This window comes from Eleginops maclovinus, chromosome 3 (genome assembly GCF_036324505.1).
Source record: "Eleginops maclovinus isolate JMC-PN-2008 ecotype Puerto Natales chromosome 3, JC_Emac_rtc_rv5, whole genome shotgun sequence".
In the NCBI taxonomy this organism is placed as follows: domain Eukaryota; kingdom Metazoa; phylum Chordata; class Actinopteri; order Perciformes; family Eleginopidae; genus Eleginops; species Eleginops maclovinus.
The window spans coordinates 16529958-16550521 of NC_086351.1; the positions used below are offsets into that span (position 1 = coordinate 16529958).

The window sequence follows — 20564 nt, forward strand, 5'->3', positions numbered from 1 at the left end:
ATATCTATTTTTATTATCACCAGCTGATGATAATCATGGCTTAAAATGCTAAATGTTGTGAAAACATTTTGTCCCGGCCTTTCAAAGCTGCTGCTTCTCTAATAGCAATCTATTTTGAGCTACATGGAGCTTGTAATTTCATTTGTGAGTGTTTGCCTGAATGCATGCTTGCCTATGGACCTTACTTGTGTGACTGCAGATGTGTGGACCGTAAATGTAATGTATTTTTCAGAGACATTATTAAGTGTATAATGTAGTATATTTGAATGCTGCACTTGTAGAACCGCCATTGTTCTGTGTAGACCCAAAGGACCCATAAAGAAATGAAATATCTCGAACACACACACACACATATGTATACTCTGCTAAAGCAATCAAGAAACTCACTAGCACTATGAAAGTTTCCAAGATATTTTGCCTTTCCACTATATTGTTGTATTATATTCCCCTAACTGGAATGCATGAGCTGTAAAACATCTCCGTATAGTAACCAGTGATATCACTTAACATTGAAAACCCCTGCTGGTATTAGGATTTGAGCGATATGGGCAGGGAATTTTTTATGTCTGACATGTCATAATTGAGCCTGTGATGCATTAAAACCATGGCTCTCAGGTTTTAAGTTTGGCAACTTGTTTTGTTACCATGGCAATATTTTTCAACTCTCCATAGTGGGGAACAATGGAGCATCATGGACTGATGCTCCCTGTTGCGAAATGTCTATGTGCACAGCATGGAACATTAACTATTAGCTACCTTACACTTATATATAGCTCTTATCCATTTGGGTGATTAGTTGTTTGTGTCTGCACAGACGTTGTATATCAAATTAACAATTGAATCTGCTCTTTATTTCCCCCTACTTTCTTTGCCGCTCCACACTGACTGCAATTACCTCTACTTTCTTCCCTTTTGATCTTGCTTCCCTGTTTTCTTCTTATCTCTCCTTTTGTTCGCCTACTTTTCCATGACTGCTTATTTTATTTTCCTTTTCTCCTCCAGTTCGGCCCAGGCCTTGTGCTTATCAGATGAACCCAGAGCAATCAAGGAGTATCGATACCCTGAGAAGTTGCCTGGCGAGCTGTATGATGCTGATACACAGTGTAAATGGCAATTTGGGGAGAAGGCTAAACTTTGCACCCTCAACTTTAAGAAGGTAAAGTAGAATTTGACTGAAATATGATTTCCAATAACCATTTCAAAACTACCATGCTGTGATTTAATTCCCTCTGGAGGGGTTTTTGTCAGCCCATCCAATGAAATGTAATGCTTAATTAGTTTAAAACTATGTTATGGCAATTGTTTCTTAGGAAAAAGTAGAGAATGAAATTGAGAGCGGGATTGGGGGAATGATGCAGAGGAATAAAGGGAAGAGGAAGGAAAAGAGAAACTGATTAGGATTGCATTCCCTCGTGTGCATAGACACAGAAATGCGTGTGTTTGGTACTCCCTCTCTCTCACACACAATATAAACAGTGAGGTTTATTATGCTGCCCATGAAATACTCACTGGGATGGATGACTAAATATACACTGGAACATTGCCAATGGGAATCTCTCCTTTTTGCTCTCCCATTGTCTCATTATGGCTGATGTTATTGGTTGATACACCCTGACAGAGTCCAGATAGGGTTCAGATTACTTCAATGTTTATTGGCAATATAGAGTCTGATGTTCTTCAAGTATTGGTGTTCTTGCATCTGAATTTGAGATCTTCATGAGCCCAAACATGGTACCCAGCGGAACCTCACCTTGAGATGAACCTGCCCTTCCAAAAAGAGGACCATGATAGTCAATTGTTCTGCTGTACATCCACAAATCCTGTGATATATATCGTAAACTTTAAATATCCAGTTTATTTATTAATGTTGTCTATGGTTCAGCCAGTAATATTCCTGAAACACCTATAAGAGACACACTACTTATTATTTTCTGGATGGTGCCAGACGGGTGACTCTTAAATATGTGCTAGAGATTGCAAGGGGACAACTGTCTCTTACCACAGTATACTTGTATGCACAATTTGGTTTTCATGTGGGTCACACCAATAGTTTGTTAGCAGGATGCAGATTAAATGCATAATGCAATAACTGAATTATGGGTGGTTTATATCTTCCTCTGAAAGTTAGTGAATCAGACAGGACTGTATAAAGACAGACAAGTATTTTAGTCTTCTTCTTACTCATAAACAATACTTTTGAAGATTTATTGATAGTGGAAACATTTTGGGAAAGAAACTTCAAAATACCACAAAGATTACTGCCTGGATCTAAACCCATGAGGAGCATATGGTATTTCACTTAGCTTTCTCATCTAAACATTGAAACATCCATGTATAATTTCAGCCATAAGATACTTAAGAATTGCTCCCTCTTGGTTTTGTTTTCAGTCTATGCACTATCTTTGGTCTTACACCTGGTAGCAGCAAGGTGCACAAGACCCAAAAAATCCCAAGCAGCACTCATACTCACCGACTTTCCAGACACTTGTTACACAAGAATAAAACACCACAAGAATTGTCCTTTGTGTGTGTGTGTGTGTGTGTGTGTGTGTGTGTGTGTGTGTGTGTGTGTGGTTAAATTGAGGTAGCAAAAAGTATAATAGCATGTATGAGTGTTTTTCCAGTTTCTCTCTTTAACTTTCTGTCTCACTGTGTCCATCATCTCTCTCTGTCTTATCCTTCCATCACTCACTTACTCTTTTCACTGTCCCTCTCTGCCATTTGTACTGCTAAAAAAAAGGTCTGAGCAAGCTAAACAGCTGGACAAATACGCTTTGGGATGAATTCCATGGTGGCTCTTGGCAGCAACAGGTTGAGTTGTCAAAATCTGATACAGTCATTCGGATAGTAATAGGCTGGACATGTTAGAAACTAGCAGGCAATGTGAACAGGGAACATAGCCGGTCCCTTTTGAATGTTTCAATGAACAGCCATGACATCATGTAAGTTTGTTAAGTCATTTGTGCCCTTCTAACGCACATAATTACGTACCATTATCTCTGTTTATATCCTCTGCAGGTTTAACTTTTTCTGACCGTAAGATTAGCTGTATTTTAGGCAAGGAAAATATATAAAAATATGGACAGCAGCTGTTTAAATTTCCGCAGAGGTGTAGATGTTAATGTTTTACTATCAGTGATGCATTGCCTGTGAGACAATAAAGTGTTGTTATCCTAGCTACTGAAGCATAAATATGTTGGGGTTGCTTCAAACTGTTAGCATGCCAGAAGATCATTATTCAGACAATCTAATTGTGAGCAAGTTTTCCATCATGTTATAATAGCAAAATAACTACTTTTATCATCTTTTATTTTCTATCCCATTGCTGGCTTTGTAAAGAGCAGTAAATTAGCAGTCATGTGTAACTCCTTGCATTTCTTCCATGTTGTTCCAGGATATCTGCAAGGCTCTGTGGTGCCACCGTGTTGGGAGGAAGTGTGAGACGAAATTCATGCCAGCAGCTGAAGGCTCTGCCTGCGGCCCTGAGATGGTGACTTAACGTGTGTGTGTGTGTGTGTGTGTGTGTGTGTGTGTGTGTGTGTGTGTGTGTGTGTGTGTGTGTGTGTGTGTGTGTGTGTGTGTGTGTGTGTGTGTGTGTGTGTGTGTGTGTGATGTTTGTACCCATTGGGTTGAGATCATACGAGAAACATTCCCAGCAGCTAGATACCTCTTTCGTTAGGACGTTTTGAATCATGTTAATAATGCGTGATATATCCAGGGGGTAGCTTTGCTCTTTAATCATATCATCACTGAGATAACCTTTGTTCTGTTTTAGCCAAAGGAGCAAAATTAATGTTGCAGTTGATTCGCCTGTTTTGTAAAAAGAAAACAGCATATTTGTTTTGTTTTTTTTACTTGACTCTTGCCAGCACCATGGTAACATATTACAAAATAAATCCACACAAAAGAGCTACTCATAAACATTTCTTTGGGGGTTGTTGACAATACACCCAATAACAACATTTTAAAAAACATTTGAAGTGAGGGCTTGCAGATTCCCAGCACAGCATTAATGAACTGATCTGCAAAAAAACAATGAAATAAGTTAATTTAATGGATTTTTGGCTCTAAGGCATCAGTTGATACAGGTTTTTTTCACCACCCTGCTTAGTACTATCAGCTGTGTGACATTTAGTATAAGAGCGGTAGAGCTTGTTAAAAATGTCTCACACAGACCATCGCATAGATTTCTCTTTAAAGGGATACCACCGACCTTGCAGTGAGTAAATTGTACTCGACAAAGCGTCACAGTATTTTATGAGGTGAACAGGCGAAATTAATGGAGATGCTATTATAAAAGCAGCATTTATTGAGTGCTTTAGCATTATGTAGTGCAGATTATTCCACTTAGTTTGGCTATTTCCAAACAAAAGGCCTTGAACAGTGAGTTACGCTGCATTTATTACACACCAAGTCTTTGTTCCCATGTAGACTAATAAATCCTCTTGTGAGCACAGACTTTTATACTGTTTTAGATGTGGGTTCATTTGAGTGCAGTGTCAGTAGGATCTCTTTTATTGATAGGGTACCACACTCTCCCTCCATTATTTTACCTCAGGGAGCAGCTGCAATTGGTTTGTTGCTGACGTGGCAGAAATAAGCCATTGGGGCTTGGGCCAGAAAGCAATCTGTGCTCTTTATTTATTCTTTGTTTCTTTCCTTACTTCTTTCAAGATGATTCTCCCCCAAAGGCTCACTCTTGCTCTTACCCTCCCTCCCATGACAGCCCATCATCCACATTTGCTTCTCAATATATTGAACTCGATGGTTTAATCCCGCCCTCTCCCTCCACGGGACAATTAACCGAACACAAACAATGACAGGCTCACTTAGGAATCCGTGGCACTCAGCCGCAAGGGGAAACTGAGGGGAAATCAGCTGTTCTAGTTCTTAGTCAAGGGCCACAAGATTAGTTGGAGTGGTGTGTGTGTAAGGGTGTGCGCAAACGTGTGTCTCATGGCAGGCATGAACACACAGTAAAAACAAGAACAGTGGAATATATTAGCCACTCGATCTATACTAATGCATTGCTTTGTGTGTGTGTGTGTGTGTGTGTGTGTGTGTGTGTGTGTGTGTGTGTGTGTGTGTGTGTGTGTGTGTGTGTGTGTGTGTGTGTGACAAACTGCACTGGGTATATTGTGACTGATGTCTGTGATGACTGTGTCATCTTCAAATGTACACATCCAGTTTATTCCAGGGTGAAGCTTGTGATCTAATGTTGCTTTAAGTAAGTCTATATTCTGCAGAGTTTAGTCTCAAATTACATTTAGGGAGTACTGCTCATTTTTAGAAAAACATGGTGCGTTAATAGTTCAGTCTTTTCTGGGGAACATACACAAAATAACTTCAGAAATATAAAGATGAGCCTCCTGTAGCACCTCCAGAAATGTATGATGTAAACTGTCCAGACAAGCTGGAAGACCATGTGAAGAGGGGGGTGCTAACTGAGGAGGTCATTATGACCCCAATGAAGCTCCTCTCTGCAGAGTAATATGAAGCAGCTGGTTATTACTGCTTAGCTTCTTATTGTGTTTACGTAGATCTCTGAACACTCCACAGGTCAGATTGTCAGGAGACTTCCTCACCAAATAAAAACACAAATCTGCCAGTTCTGGTTCAGTTTAGACACAAATAGACTGATATCCTAGCCTTAAAGTAACTCTTATTTCAGTGCTTTTGCAGATGATGAATCGTCTGTTTTAGAACAATCATTTTACAATATGTTTTTAGCGGTGAAGAAACATTACATTGATTTGAGACAACAATTCTTGAACATGTTTCATGTTTTCATTTTGTTACTTCTACTGCTCTTATAAAGTAAAAAGAAGAGTTAAGGGTAAAAACAGTTTAGGTCAACATGAAAAGGAAATAGGACCCTCCCAGTAGGAGAGTATCCTTGGTATGAAACCATTTTTCCACATTTCAGTTGTGTGTTTTGTTTGGCTTAGCTTCGTTAATTCTAGTTGATGACAGCTGAAGGTAGAAGCTGTCCAAACAGCAACACAACTGAAGATTCACTGATTGATTGTGAGTATATGCAAACAGGACTAAACCACAACATTGTATACCTTTAAACCTAAAAGCTACATCTCATAGACCATGCATTGTTAGACAAAGCGTCATTGTCAAGAAGATAAAAGGCATGGTCTCATCTTTAAGTTTTTGACACTTCTATGACACTTTGCTATTTGCGTGCCCCCAGTGGCGGCTGGTGAACATTTTTTTGGGGGGGGCGCAGTTGGGCGGCACGGTTTAAATAGCACTTTTTTAGAGGTTTAGCTTAAGACAGTTGGTTAGGTGGCTGCGGCCACATTCGTGCTTCTTACATTTTTGTGTGAAGTGCTTTAGATCCTTCATCCCGGTTGTAATCCAAAGTGTTTCAGTCCAAGGACTTTGAAATAACAGACAAGGGAAACAAAAAAAGGCATTGCTCACTGTACAACCAGCTAACCAATTCCGCTTAGCATACAAGTTTGAGGAGAAAGTCCGAGTGTAGGTTCTCCCGCGATCAGTGGTCGTCTGTTGAATGTTTAAATCCGGACGCTCGGGTCCCAAGTCTTTCAATTTCTTCTTTTCGACATCTGATAGTCGATGAAACGGTGTTTTAAGTAGAGCTTGCACGGAGTTCTCAGCCATCGATGTCGCCATATTCACTCAATCTAAGTTTCAGCTAGCTACGGTGCTGCTCTTTACGCTTGTGGTTAGGGAATGATAACGATGCTGATTCGCCGAAATAGTCCAATCGCGTATCTAAGAATGTCACATTGAACTAAGAAACAATGCCATTGGCTGTGGGCGCAAAGATTTGCGCCCACAGATCTAAGTTTCATCCCCCAATGAAAAGCTATCCTTGCTAAAATGACTGAGAAAAGTATAAGCTCTCCTATAGACTCCCATGTTATCGGCGCCCACGGACGGTAGCCGACCTGCCTATTCTCAGAAAAGGCGAATGGCAATATATTATGTCCGGACACATTTTAGCGGTTCTTGACAGTGGTCTCCCATACACATTTAACCCATAAACACGGTACATTTCTTATTTCAATTATGTTGTATATATAACGTTTTTTAACTCAAAAAGTCAGGGTGGGCGGCGCCCAAGCGCCCACTATTGACGCACCGCCACTGCACGGTGCCCCCCTCCTGCGCTTAACATCTCATTCACTCATAATTCCTCTCTCTGTATCTCCAGTGGTGCCGTAGGGGCCAGTGTGTTAAGCAGGGTGATGAGGGCCCGAGGCCTCAGCATGGCCAGTGGTCAGAGTGGTCGTCCTGGTCTGCCTGCTCACGAAGCTGTGAGAGCGGAGTCACCTATCGAGAGAGGCAGTGCAACAACCCCAGGTAGAGATACACAGGAACAATGGTCACAAACAAACGTACAGCAGTGCATGTTAGCAGGGATGAGCATGGCCTTAAAAAAGTAAACATCAGCTTGGGAATAGTTTTGCATTTTGGAAATGTGTTTTTGATCAAGAGTTAGATCAGAGGGTTATTAGCACTCTCATGTTAGTATGTTACAGTAAGTAAGTTGTTATGGAGCTTTTGATTAGCTTAGCTTAGCAGGCACATTTTAAGTTCACTAATTTACACATTAGAGTGTGTTTTCTTTTTATTTATACTCTTTTTCTCATTGTATTTTAAGCAGAAATGTAAAATTGACTAATTATATTTTTATATACTTGTTGCCTACATATGCAAAACTATTTGAATCACCATTTTCTACTATCATTTTCAGGACATGTATTTGAAACACAAGAAAAGTGTCCATGTATTCATACAGAAATGGTCTCAAGTTGTGATTGTTTGACTCAAGTCCAACAGTATATTAACACATGGGTATTTGGCTTCATCACTTATCTGTACACTTAGTCCCCCTACTCATCAGTCACTCAGGATTATTTGCTCTGCCAGTCAGAAAGGGGGCCCTATCCCACATGTTGGGGCCTCTTCTTTATCATGTTATGCCAAGATCCTGACAAGTGGCAGGTTAAATTAGACAGAGAGTTATTCAGGAGAAAGAGAGAGATATGGTGGTGGAGGGAAAGGAAGAGACAAAGACAGGCAAGGGGAGAGAGACAAAGGGGGGGGGGGGGGTGTTGGTGTTAGGAGATGATAGAGAAAGGATTAAAAAAGCGAAAGATGAAATAAAGGGAGGAATCTGAGAGAGAGATAAGTGACAATGTGATTAGAGGGCTTATAGAAGGTGTAATTGTCCCATGGAAGGGATTTGAGCAACCTAGCCTGGGGATATACTATACACCTGTGATCGGAGAAGCCCTCACAAAGGCACAGTCATACATATACTGAAGAGCACACTCACCTAGTCATGCTGGTATACATAATGGCAACTAATTCAGACCTTCTCTGCAGGCCTTCATATGGAGGGAAGTTCTGTGAGGGCTCCACCAAGTCGTACAAACTCTGCAACACTGAGGATTGTCCCTCCAACACCACTGAGTACAGAGCGCAGCAGTGCGCAGAATTCAATGGCAAACAGTTTAGAGGATGGTACTACAGCTGGAGGCCGTACACCAGAGTGGATGGTGAGACAAAAACTCAAATAAAGATTTGAAATGGTAAAAAAGAAGGTCTGAATGAGAGTATTACAAACGATCTGCTTCTTGGCCCCCTATGGTATTTTATCTCCTCCCAGATCAAGATGTGTGTAAGCTGTACTGCTTTGCTGAAGGCTATGATTTCTTCTTCGCCCTGGCCAGCAAAGTTAAGGATGGGACACTCTGCTCACAGGACAGCTCTAATGTCTGTATTGACGGACTGTGTGAGGTAATACTTTTGGTAATATTAACTATATGTATACCTTTTAAAAACAGTCTTTGCAGGTGCTTCAAGAAACAAAGCAAAGGTAAATCAGGATATCCCAAGGAAAAATAACAACAGAAAGCCAAACAGTAGGGACACACTGATACAGTCTATGGGCTGAAGTGGGACAAAATGATGTCAAATTTGAACAAAAATACAAAGGACACAAACACATAGTAAACAAAAGATGAATGAAAACATTTTTTTTTTAAACATGCCAATAAAAAAATTCTGGACATAAAACAGAAGTGTATAAAATGGGTTCAAAGATAGACAAACATTTGCAGGTTTGACTGAAGAAGGATTTTAAAGTATTGTGGAGTAAGTTGTTGGATTTTTTTGAAGATGTTATCATTCATAAGGTCTTTGAGGTTGAGCTATAAAATCTAAGTGTAACATTAATGGACATCCTTTGCTGGTTATTTTGACGATGTTGACCACATAAAGGATGGTAGTTTTGACAGATTTTTTTTTGTGAAATTCAACATGTTTTTTCTTCTACAGAGAGTGGGCTGTGACCGTGTTTTGGGCTCCACAGCTGTGCCTGATGCTTGTGGTGTGTGTCAAGGAGACAACTCCACCTGCAAGATATTTAAAGGACAGTACACAAAGCAGCATTATACCAACCGTGAGTCAGTAGTTAAATTGTTTAGTTCATTGGTTTTCAGGGAAAATATTTTAAAAGCTTCTGATTTGTTTACTTATTCTAACTGTATTTGCGCGCCTTTCAACATTTTAAAGCTCATACACAGCTACAAAATGCTATCACTTACTAATATTGTTGCACTCTTTACAGAGTACTATGGGATGGTAACCATACCAGCAGGAGCTCGGAGTATCCGTGTGATCGAGCTGAATACGTCCAGCTCCTACCTGGCTGTAAGGGACACTCAGAGACGCTACTACCTGAACGGGCATTGGACGGTAGACTGGCCAGGCAGACATCCCATTGCTGGAGCCATTTTTGAATACAAGAGACCTTACAACAGACCCGAGAGCCTCATATCAACCGGACCCACTAATGATACATTAGTCATAGAGGTAAGGCATCCCTGGACACAAAGTAACTGTTTATTTAAAAATAATTATTTGTGTTCATTTTTAGGGTCATTTTTGTATCTTGTACTTGTGACATGTGATGCAGCACCTCTTTTCACCCTCTGTCTGAAACCAAAGCCCAGTCTGCTCTGATTTCTTAGCTGTTGGCTCTGTTGTGATTGGTCAACCGCTAAGAGATGTCCCGCCCCTTAGCCTACCACATACAATGTGTTGGAGGGCTTGTCAATAGAAGCATGAGTGCTACATACTGATGTCCCTATGTTACAGAAGTCAATAAATTAGTCCAATCTTACAGTTTCAGATTTGTGGGAGCAGGCCCGGCCCTGACCATTGTTCTGCCCTAGGCAATGAGTTTAGCTGCCCCCATTTTAAGCCACCATTTACATGCATGATAACTATAACACACTAAAGGAAGTGGAAAGTCCAAATAGCATAATAAGGCCTCTTATTATCCATAACCTCCCTTTTTCGTCTTTTATTCCTCTGTGACTGACTTCCTTAAGTTTCCATGGAGACCTGTGTTTTCATATTTTTGCTACTTTTGCTGTGTTTGATCCTTTTGCTTCCCCATTCTTTCTCTGGTAGATTTTGTTGCAGGGCTGGAATCCTGGTGTACGTTGGGAATACACTCTGAAGAAAGCTGATGAAAAAAGGCACCACATCAAACATAATTATACATGGGCCATCATACGCTCCCATTGCTCAGCAACTTGTGCCGGAGGTAATAAGATATAATTTAGCTGCATTATCATATTACACTGAAAATGTGGTTTTCCAAGCTGCAATAATAGGTGTTTTCAAATTGTGAGAAGTCTCTTTCATCTTCCTTTTTGCCTTTTTGTGCAGTCAGCTTCTATTTGTTGAAACATTTTACTATTTATGTTTCTTTTACATAGATACAATTCTAAAATTCTATTGCTGGAATAAACAAGATCAGATCCCATTCAGAGATTCAATCTGGGCCAGCATCTAAAGCTCAGACTGACCTCTCTGATCTGTAATAAGGCTTTTAGCTTCAGGTTAAATGGAGAGAGGCGCGTTCCCATCATTACACAGGGGACATTATAGCTCTTGTTTAAGACTGGTGGGACCTTTTCTTGTGCTACTGGAGACCTGCTATTACATGTGCACACACACACACACACACACACACACACACACACACACACACACACACACACACACACACACACACACACACACACACACACACACACACACACACACACACACACACACACACACACAAACGGATATGCTTAAGCAAGCACACATATGTATGACTTAGACTTGTACGACCAGTGGCCTTTGTCCCACCTGAGGCTACGCTAACTAGCAGACACACACACACTCACACACAAAGACTGTGACCAACACTTTTGGTTATTGTATGGTCTGGTGAATTGGGGCTGGAAGTCAGTGGACAAATGTGTATGTAAACCTGACTGTGTGTGTGTGAGTGCTCATGGGTGTTTAATTTTTGCGATTGCTTGTATGTGCTTGGTATATTTGTGTGTGTGCATTTATGCTTGCCGTCATGTGTCTGAACAAAGACCCCAGTGTAGAGCCCTATTGATTGACACTACAGGTTAAAGTTCCCCACCCTGGTCTGTTGCAGTCCACCCTAACCACCTCCACCCCTTTGTGTCCTGATTGTAGACCATCATGGGTTGGGGGTCGTTTGCTTTATTACAGAGTGTGACTGACTAACTGACCCCATTGCAGATTGACCATGCCTTAGGTCAAATACCAACAAGGGGATCTGTGAAGCTAGGATCCAAGTTTCTCACAAACCAGATCAAGTTGCGAGCCAGAATTCATCAAAACTAAATAAATATATTTATCTATGTCTTTTCTTTAAAAGCCTCTGAAAAGTAACTCAAAGAAGAAAGTTAATTAAAAACAAAAATGTTATTTGTTATTGTCATGTCACAGCACATCACACATGCAGAAGGTGTGGTGAAAAGACACGTTTTTCTTTAAATGTCTATCTGTGAAAACAGGTCACATATTGCAGTTATGTTAAGTACAAACATTTGATAGCATCCTGACAACTAGCTTGACACTATGACTTAAAGAACAATTTTTGTTCCAAATACCTAATTTGTCATACTACAGTTTCCGAGGTCATAAGTAAGCCTTAAAGCTCAATAACACTGCTTTTCTACAGCAGTGCCAACAATCTATCATTCAATTCTATGTACGTACCTATTTAATCCATCGCCAAAAATATGAGCCTGCAGTTTTGTATTACTGTTATTCTATAAAAGCAGAAATAATAGAGTGTGACTTGAAAAGCAAATAATATTATTTCTTATTGATGATTTTCATAATGATTTTATGGATATATCCCTTGTTACAGGCCAGATGAACACCAAGTCAGCATGCTACAAAGACTTAAGAGTGCAAGTGAATACATCCAACTGCAATCAAAGATCAAGACCAGCTACTGGACTGATACCCTGCAACACCGAACCATGTCCTGCCAGGTCAGACCCTTTGCTTTTTTTGTATGTGTTGTATAGTTGCTTGCTAGTCATAGCGACACAGGTGCATCTACTGAGTAACTGTTGTTTTGTCACATGATTAAAACATCTTTTATTGCGATTTGGTTTTGTTTTCGCCATGCTAGTGTCAGGTGTTGGTCTGTGTGTCCATCTGTCCTTTTGTCTGGACTGAAATAAAACTATACAAAGAATGACATCACATTCTGTACATGCATTCATGGTCCCCAGCGGTTGAATGCTAGTGACTTTGATGTTCTCCTGGTTTTCCCTCCAGTTCCACCATGACGTTGATATTTTTTATGGTAATATCTTAACTACTATTGAATATTTTACCATGATGTTTTCCTAAATATATTGATGCTTCCCTCAAGAGAATTATAATCACTTTGATGACTCCAAAATGTTTAACCAGTATCATCATCAGGTCAAAATTAAATAAGTTAGTTAGTTTACAGTGGCTTTGCATAATTACTAAAGACCTAAAAAAGAATTGACATTCCCATCAGCCTCAGCTCTGTATTATGCTAATTATCAAGCAGTAAGCATGCTTACTTGTAAACTTAGAGCATAGCAAACATTTTACCAGCTCAAAACCAGCATGTTAGCACTGTCACTGTGTGCATGTTAACCTGCTCAGAATAGCATTTAGCACAAGGACTGCTCTGCAAAAGTATAAAGCCTCACAGAGCTGCTAGCATGGCTATAGGTTCTTGTTGTTAAGATTTGAGTTCATAATATCACAACTCGTTAAAATCAAACCTTATGTCAATGGCAATTCATGGCCTTTAACGTTTGTGAATGATCTCATGAATGTATCTACGCTCTGGCTCTCAATCTGGACATCATTATAAAATGGTATTTGAACGTTGCAGACATTTCCTCACTTTTTCCTGATACATACTTTTGGATGGAAAGACGAAAAAGTTGGCCAGTATAGACTTGTAGACTTTGGGGTATGTCAATTATTCAATTGTTCAATTGGAAGGGCTATTTCGTGTAGGTTATGTGACAGCCAAAACCATTGTTGGCTGTTTCCCCTCCACATACTCTACGTGCATGTTCATGTTTGGAACTTGAGGAGACAGCTTTCGTAGGCCAATAGCCAAATAGGTTGCCTTAGTTATTCAAGCTCACCACACTGCTGTTCCTTTGAACAGTATTTTAATTATTATCTCTCCTTTGTCTGAATAAACTTTTCTCTGTAATTTTTGAATCTTTTATCCTGATTCAAAATATGGGGTCATTTGTGTTCCACCTTCTGTGCTTTTCACCTTCTTCCTCCCTCACTCCTCATCCCTGCCATGTGTTATTGGTCTACAACACCTACACATCTGCTCTGTAATTTTTTGACATGCGATGTCGGAAGGAGTGTTTATTGGTTGAGTCAACTCTTCCGAACTTCTCACACTATCTCCTCATAATAAAGTGAATGAAAGGTGTCAGGCACCACTGACTTTCTCCACCCTTTCCCAGTCCAGTTAAACACCTGTTCTATGTTGAGGACATGTTCCTCTCTTGCATTGAAAATTGCTTTTAACATTTTGAAAAACATGTGAGATATGGTAAATGTCCTTGTGTCTTCTTCCAATTCAGCATGATACCTCACCAACTGTCAGCAATGGTTAGCTTCTGTGTTTGTTTAATACGGCAGGCCAAGGACTTGTTAACTTTTTCACATGCAGCATCACTGTGAGGCCCAAGCTCATAACAAAACGCCAGTTTTCTGGCTCTATAAACAACCACCAGAGACATCACTTTTCAATGTGTAGTTTCAGAAACACTGCTGTTTGCTAAGTGCACTGCAAGCTGAGTTGATTGGGTATGTTTGGTTCCTCCAAAGCCTTGAGAACCTCAGAAATGTCCTCCCTCAAGGGTAACCCGGGAAAAAAGCTGATGATTGATTTACTGCTGGGAACCAAAGTAGGAAATGTTATCATATGTTGAGGATCACTTCCTGAATGCAGTGGCCAAGATGTTTTTTTTGATGTTGTAAAATGTCACTGCTGTCACTTAGAGTGGCACCAACATACTTTGTACGATGATGATACCAGATATAGAGAGAGTGGGAGCGAGAACCACTAAGGGTTCTGTGCTTTCAGGGTGGGGCGCTGTAGGATCTTGGCTAAGCTAAGCTGGTTTGGTCACTGTCTATACCCCTGACATGCAAAACCAAGGCAGAGGATCAAAGAGCAGTCAATGTGGTCCGATGCTACGGACATCATAGGGAGTGATGTGCCCGTTGACAGGCAGGACATATGTATGAACACACACATAAAGACACACACGGGAGAACTACCCCTCCCTTGTCTGTGCTGCTCTGGTCAGTGTCACGAAGGCCCTGACCAGAAAACAAATCAGTTACAGAAACTGCTGGGATAACTTTGGTTTAAATGCAAGGGGAGATTTTGTTGATTAAAATGGGAATGCTTTCAAGACACATAAAACGACTGTAATTGTATAAGTTATTTTACCAGACATGCTTAAGATTTCACAACTTTAAAAAAAAACCTATATTATCGGGAGGAGGCAAATGTTCAATTTAACTACATGTTGTATTAAATAATTGCATATTTAAGAACAATTGCATATGTCTGCAATTATTTGCCAAAACAGAACACTACCTAAACAGATTACCTACTTAATTTAGATTTTCTATCAAGACAACCAGAGAAGAGCAGGAGAATTACAGTGTACTTGATGCCTGTCTTCCATTGTATAACAAGAGCATTTATCTTAAGGCTTTTGACAGCTGCTGTTGAGGCGTCAATTCCTCTGTGCCTCTATTCTCAGTATACCCATGTACAGTCTTAGCAATGGGCTGATATATCAGCCCGATTCTTGCAAATGAGGTCGACACTGCTGACAAGTTGTGCCTTGATTTACGAGCAGAGAATGGTTTATCTGAGGCACTGACCTCATCTTGGTCACTGTTGCATGTGGATATCCAGAACAATTCTACTGTTTTATTTCCAAATGGGTTTTTGTCCCGTGCATGTTAAGCTGTTTTGTTTTTCTGTGGCAAAGTCAAGCCTTTTAAAATAATTTCAAGACGTCTTATTATTTTCCGATTAGAAGGCCATGCCAGATACAGGCACAATAGAGCATTGTTGCATCTTTGCTCCCAGACATCAGTGCCTCTAATGCTATAAACATATTTTATTACAGCATTTGCTAAATACATCAAATGTAATATAATATAGTTATTTACATTGTTTGAGAAAATAATACAAAACTACTTGAAAGGAAGAGAGACAAACAAAAGAAGCAAACAACATCCAAGATTGAGATTCTTGTTTGCAGGTTTTGTTTACGGATATACAATACATGCAGTAGGTATATAAAATAACATAAACATATATGCACAAGGGCATGTATGAAGCTATAATGGCCAAGAGCAGAATGACTGACCATCAGCTGCTGTCTGCAAACGCACACACACACACACACACACACACACACACACACACACACACACACACACACACACACACACACACACACACACATACATACATACATACATGTATACATACATACATACATACATACATACATACATACATACATACATACATACATACATACATACATACATACATACATACATACATACATACATACATAATACATACACACACACACACACACACACACACACACACACACACACACACACACACACACACACACACACACACACACACACACACACACACACACACACACACACACACAGATACAGGAAGAAGACAGAGCAGGGCATGAGAGAAGAGTAACAGTGGTGGTGTTTGGTTACTATGAAGCTCATTCCCACCCAAACTCTCTCACCCGTTCATCCCAAGGAAAGATTGTTGTAACTATACCCAATGATCAATGCAGTCTAAAACTACAATAAAATATATTACAGTAGCATTGATGAAAATATTTTAAAAAGTTGATTCTTGAATCTTTATACCCCTCTATCATGTCATTTCATATCATGTCATGCTTATGAAGTCATCTCCTCTTTAATATGCATTCCAGTGGTGGTCTTCGAACACCTGCTGAAAAAAAGTCATGGCATTACAGGGGAGGGCACCAAGATCATGTAATCAGCACTGAAATCATGGAATCCCAGTTACCACTTATCTCATATTTTATTTTAAGGGGATTTTTCCTCTGCAATAAAGTGTCAGTGTCTTCTTTTTCCCCTTCTTGCTCATATGGTTTGAGTTTGTTTTGGAACAGGTATCCTAGGAAAATCCATGTGATGACCACAGAGCTGTCTCGCATTCACTGACATAAAGTAGTGAGTGTGTTGACAGACAATATATATATATATATATATATATATATATATATATATAAGTCATAGAAAAGGTGGCTATGTCCCTCCATAGATTTGTTAGGTCAGACATTTTAAGTTATAATGGCATGCTTGCGGTTCATTGGGTCATCGTGTGTACTAATGTGGTGTGTATTATGTGTCTGTGCTGCCTTGTTTTCACTGCTATATTGAAGGGAAACTGGTACTGTGTGCACAGCGCATCACTGCCAGCTTTATAGATTATTCCCACCCAGGCTAAAAACATCTGAACTCATGGGGTTGTCATGCAAAGACATCACTTAATGTTGTGTTAGGATGGCTACACTGTGCTCCACCTACATTGGTTTGTATTTTGGCTAATTTATGTAACCCAGGATCCTTTCACAAAACAACACAACTGTTTGGTAATATTGAATTAGAGTGCAGTGAATTAAAAAGGCTTCTGTTTGTATATTAGCCTAGTGGTAGCCCAGTCTGTTGCATTTGCAGAAACTTCACAAAACATTCTCGATACAAGCAGCAGATGGAAAGGCTCATGATCATGGAGTTTTGTTTTTGATCACACAACAATAATAATTAAGGAATAAAAGGGCATCACAGATATGGTCAAAGCAAAATATCTGTTTTTAATGTTATCGTGATTTGTTAAAACAAAGCATGACATTTTTTTAAACAGATTTTTTTGACGTGTCTAACACAGGTATTGTCATTAATAATTATGCAAGCAATTTAACCGGGGGGGGGGGAGCATGATATTACACTGTCATGCTCCCCCTGGGTAACAGTCAGTTCAGAAAATCTAATATTTCACCATAAAATATGTCATATGTAACTTATTTTGTGCACTCTAAAAATGTCAGCATATTGACTTACTAAATGGTCTCAACTAGGTTTGTCAATTATACCCTTGTACAAATCAGATATCAAATAGGAACATATTACTGTAGGTCACATATGTGAAACACATGGAGAGTATTATGTTTCTATGCCCTCTTACAGTGGAAAATTGAATTACGTTCTTATTGGTAAATGGATTGTAGCAAAGTTGAACATTGCAGGAGAGGGCATACATTAGGGAGGATATTCTAAAACTTTTGCTGACAGTGTAGGTTGGTTTACGCAAAAAGGCCAAACAATTGAAGCTTTATCTGTGGGTTCACAGGATGTGCTCACACTGTTATTATCTGGTAGCCAGAAAGAGTGACTGCTACACTTCCATATGTTTCAGCCAGTACTTAACTGCTTACTCATCCCTCAGGATACTGTAGGTACAGCAGATGCTTAATTTCCCCTCGACCTTTACACAAGAACACATAAATACTCTTCAAGGGGCATTGCCTCCCTCTGTCCCCTTTAATACCCCCCTCCTTAGTTTGTGTTTTACCCACTGTCTGACTTTGTTCCCCTCTTTGTCTCTCTCACACACAGAGGCATAGGTGAAGCCTTTGAGGTCAGTTGTGAAACCTTTCTGTCCCACCTCTAACCCGTCCACATACACAGTAAGAGGGTGGCTTCAGGCTCAGCTGTAAACATAACACTAATGGCCTGGATACTTTGATGTGATGTCTTTTTGTTCCCCGGTGACCTGTCCAACCCTGAATCGCCATAGACACACACACACACACACACACACACACACACACACACACACACACACACACACACACACACACACACACACACACACACACACCAGGGAGAGCTGTCACTCAACTCTGTAGTGCTGGTGTCGTAGCACTTCCAATCTCTCAGCAGGGATTTGTCTGTCTGTCTGTCTGTCTGTCTGTCTGTCTGTCTGTCTGTCTGTCTGTCTGTCTGTCTGTCTGTCTGTCTGTCTGTCTGTCTGTCTGTCTGTCTGTCTGTCTGTCTGTCTGTCTGTCTGTTTGTCTGTCTTGCCATATCTTAAAAAGTCACTTATAAATAATATATGTCACTGCTCTTATTTTTTTAACGCTTCAATTTCTTTCTCTCTCTTTCCTTCTCCTCTTACACTCCACCACTTACAAAGTTACACACACCAACCCTATCAGCATTTTCTCACTAATGGATGTGTGTGTTTACACTGTGTTAGGGGAAGCAGTGATAATGGTGGCTGTAAAGTCATCTCACAACTGTTAACACTCATCTCCTATATCCTTTATTATCCACAGCTGGGGCTGCTTAGGTATGTCTGTGTGCATGGCAGCACTGTGCGAAGACACTTACAGAGCTACTATGATCCAAACATAATTTAGAGTGGTTGAGCACACATATACAGTATAGATATGTGAAGTGAGCTGAGGACTAGGACTACTTTGTTTCACCTCTGATTAAACTGACCTTTTCTATGCTATGCAGGAACATTTATTATTATCTTCTTCCTATTGGTTTGTGTTTCATCCTCCAGTCTTTTCCATGCTTTTACACTCTGATTACAGTTATTTGCAGCACTGTAATATGGTATTATATACAGATAAACTTTCATAAATGCATATAGTATAGTTACAGTGCTGCTGTAAAGTTGGGGTTCCCAATGATCACATTAATTTGTGTATCCCATCTTGTTAGAGTTATTTTTCATGGTTTAATCAAGCAGAACTGATTTCTGTTGTACCTTTGTGATAGCCAGGTATAATATAGAATATTTTAGTTGAAGTAAACTGAAGCATATTGTCTGGGCAAATGTACATGTTTCTTCTTATCACCAAGCATCTGGACAAGTTTTTGCATCACTTTCATACAGTTTGTGGGCCCTCCTTGTCCGTAAACTGTGAGCAGAGACAAAGTATATGCTGGACCGACCAAAGTATGCATGCTAAACTAGACAAGTTATATGCAGTCTTCAGTCCATCTCTACAAGGCACACTAATCTAAGGCCCTGCAGTTACTTAATTTTGCTGTGTGTGCAACCAACAAGTTGGACTAAGCGGCCATTACATCATGGAAAAATGTCTCCGATGCCCGCTCACATTTAAAGCATGATATCATTCTCTCTCACACTGTGAATGTGCACTGATATAAGCAGAGAAACACCCACACACTGACAAACACACACAGTGGCAGGGCCATAAACAGTGGTCAGAAGTTATTTAATGCCTCTGGTGGGCAGCTAGACAGGTCGTTTAGAGCCTCTGTGGTCTAAAATTTAGACCACAGAGGCTATGCGACACTCTGTCCAGAGGACATCTTATCCCCTATGCTTCTGTCCATAGAGTGTGATGCTTGCTCATCTTCCAACATTCCTACCTTACCTATAACAGTCAAGGCAAAGATCACAAGGTGCTCCATAACTTGATATGCCATCCATCAGTAAATTAAACCAAAGGTCATGCCAGTAGAGTCGCTAAAGTGATATATCCATAGTATTAGTGAGGCTATTCGGTATCAATTAAAGCTCTTATGTAGCACCTTAATCATCTACAAACGTTTTACTAGATATCCTAGATGTGATGTAGGACAGCCAAACTAAGATTTCATTTAGAGATCTATTTGCAAAGCTGAGTTTCAATAGTATATAATCAGCTAAAACTATGTTTTTTGCTGTGATGTCGTTAGCTTAGAATGAGCGTTTCATACTGGGAGCATGTCAACATTTTCTTAGTTTCCAAACCATTGAATTACAACTTGTTGGTCTGTACACTATTAGGCTCAAAAGACTATTCTCCATAGACAAACATTCGGAAAGAGACTTGTGTTTTTGGGTATAACCACATCCTGGTATGAACACTACAATAGCGAAAATGCATGTATAACCAAAATAATAGCTATGTGAATAAGTCTGACACCAAGCCTCTGGGAGTCCGGGTTAAAGGTTAGGCTGCTTGCATATCCTGTACAGTTCGAGTATTGAAATATTTACGGAGAAATACAAATTAAGGTGAATTGGATTTCTC

General features: G+C 39.9%; 1 protein-coding gene across 1 annotated transcript in view; it reads left to right on the forward strand.

The window, feature by feature from the left end:
- LOC134861705 (A disintegrin and metalloproteinase with thrombospondin motifs 16) overlaps window positions 1-20564 on the forward strand; it is a 47550-nt gene that overhangs the window by 21790 nt on the left and 5196 nt on the right. Inside the window, exons 11-19 of the mRNA XM_063879121.1 lie at window positions 1003-1156; window positions 3395-3490; window positions 7193-7341; window positions 8371-8543; window positions 8654-8784; window positions 9325-9448; window positions 9617-9861; window positions 10465-10600; window positions 12242-12368. Coding sequence (XP_063735191.1) covers window positions 1003-1156; window positions 3395-3490; window positions 7193-7341; window positions 8371-8543; window positions 8654-8784; window positions 9325-9448; window positions 9617-9861; window positions 10465-10600; window positions 12242-12368 — 1335 coding nt within the window. The remainder of the gene's footprint in view (window positions 1-1002; window positions 1157-3394; window positions 3491-7192; window positions 7342-8370; window positions 8544-8653; window positions 8785-9324; window positions 9449-9616; window positions 9862-10464; window positions 10601-12241; window positions 12369-20564) is intronic.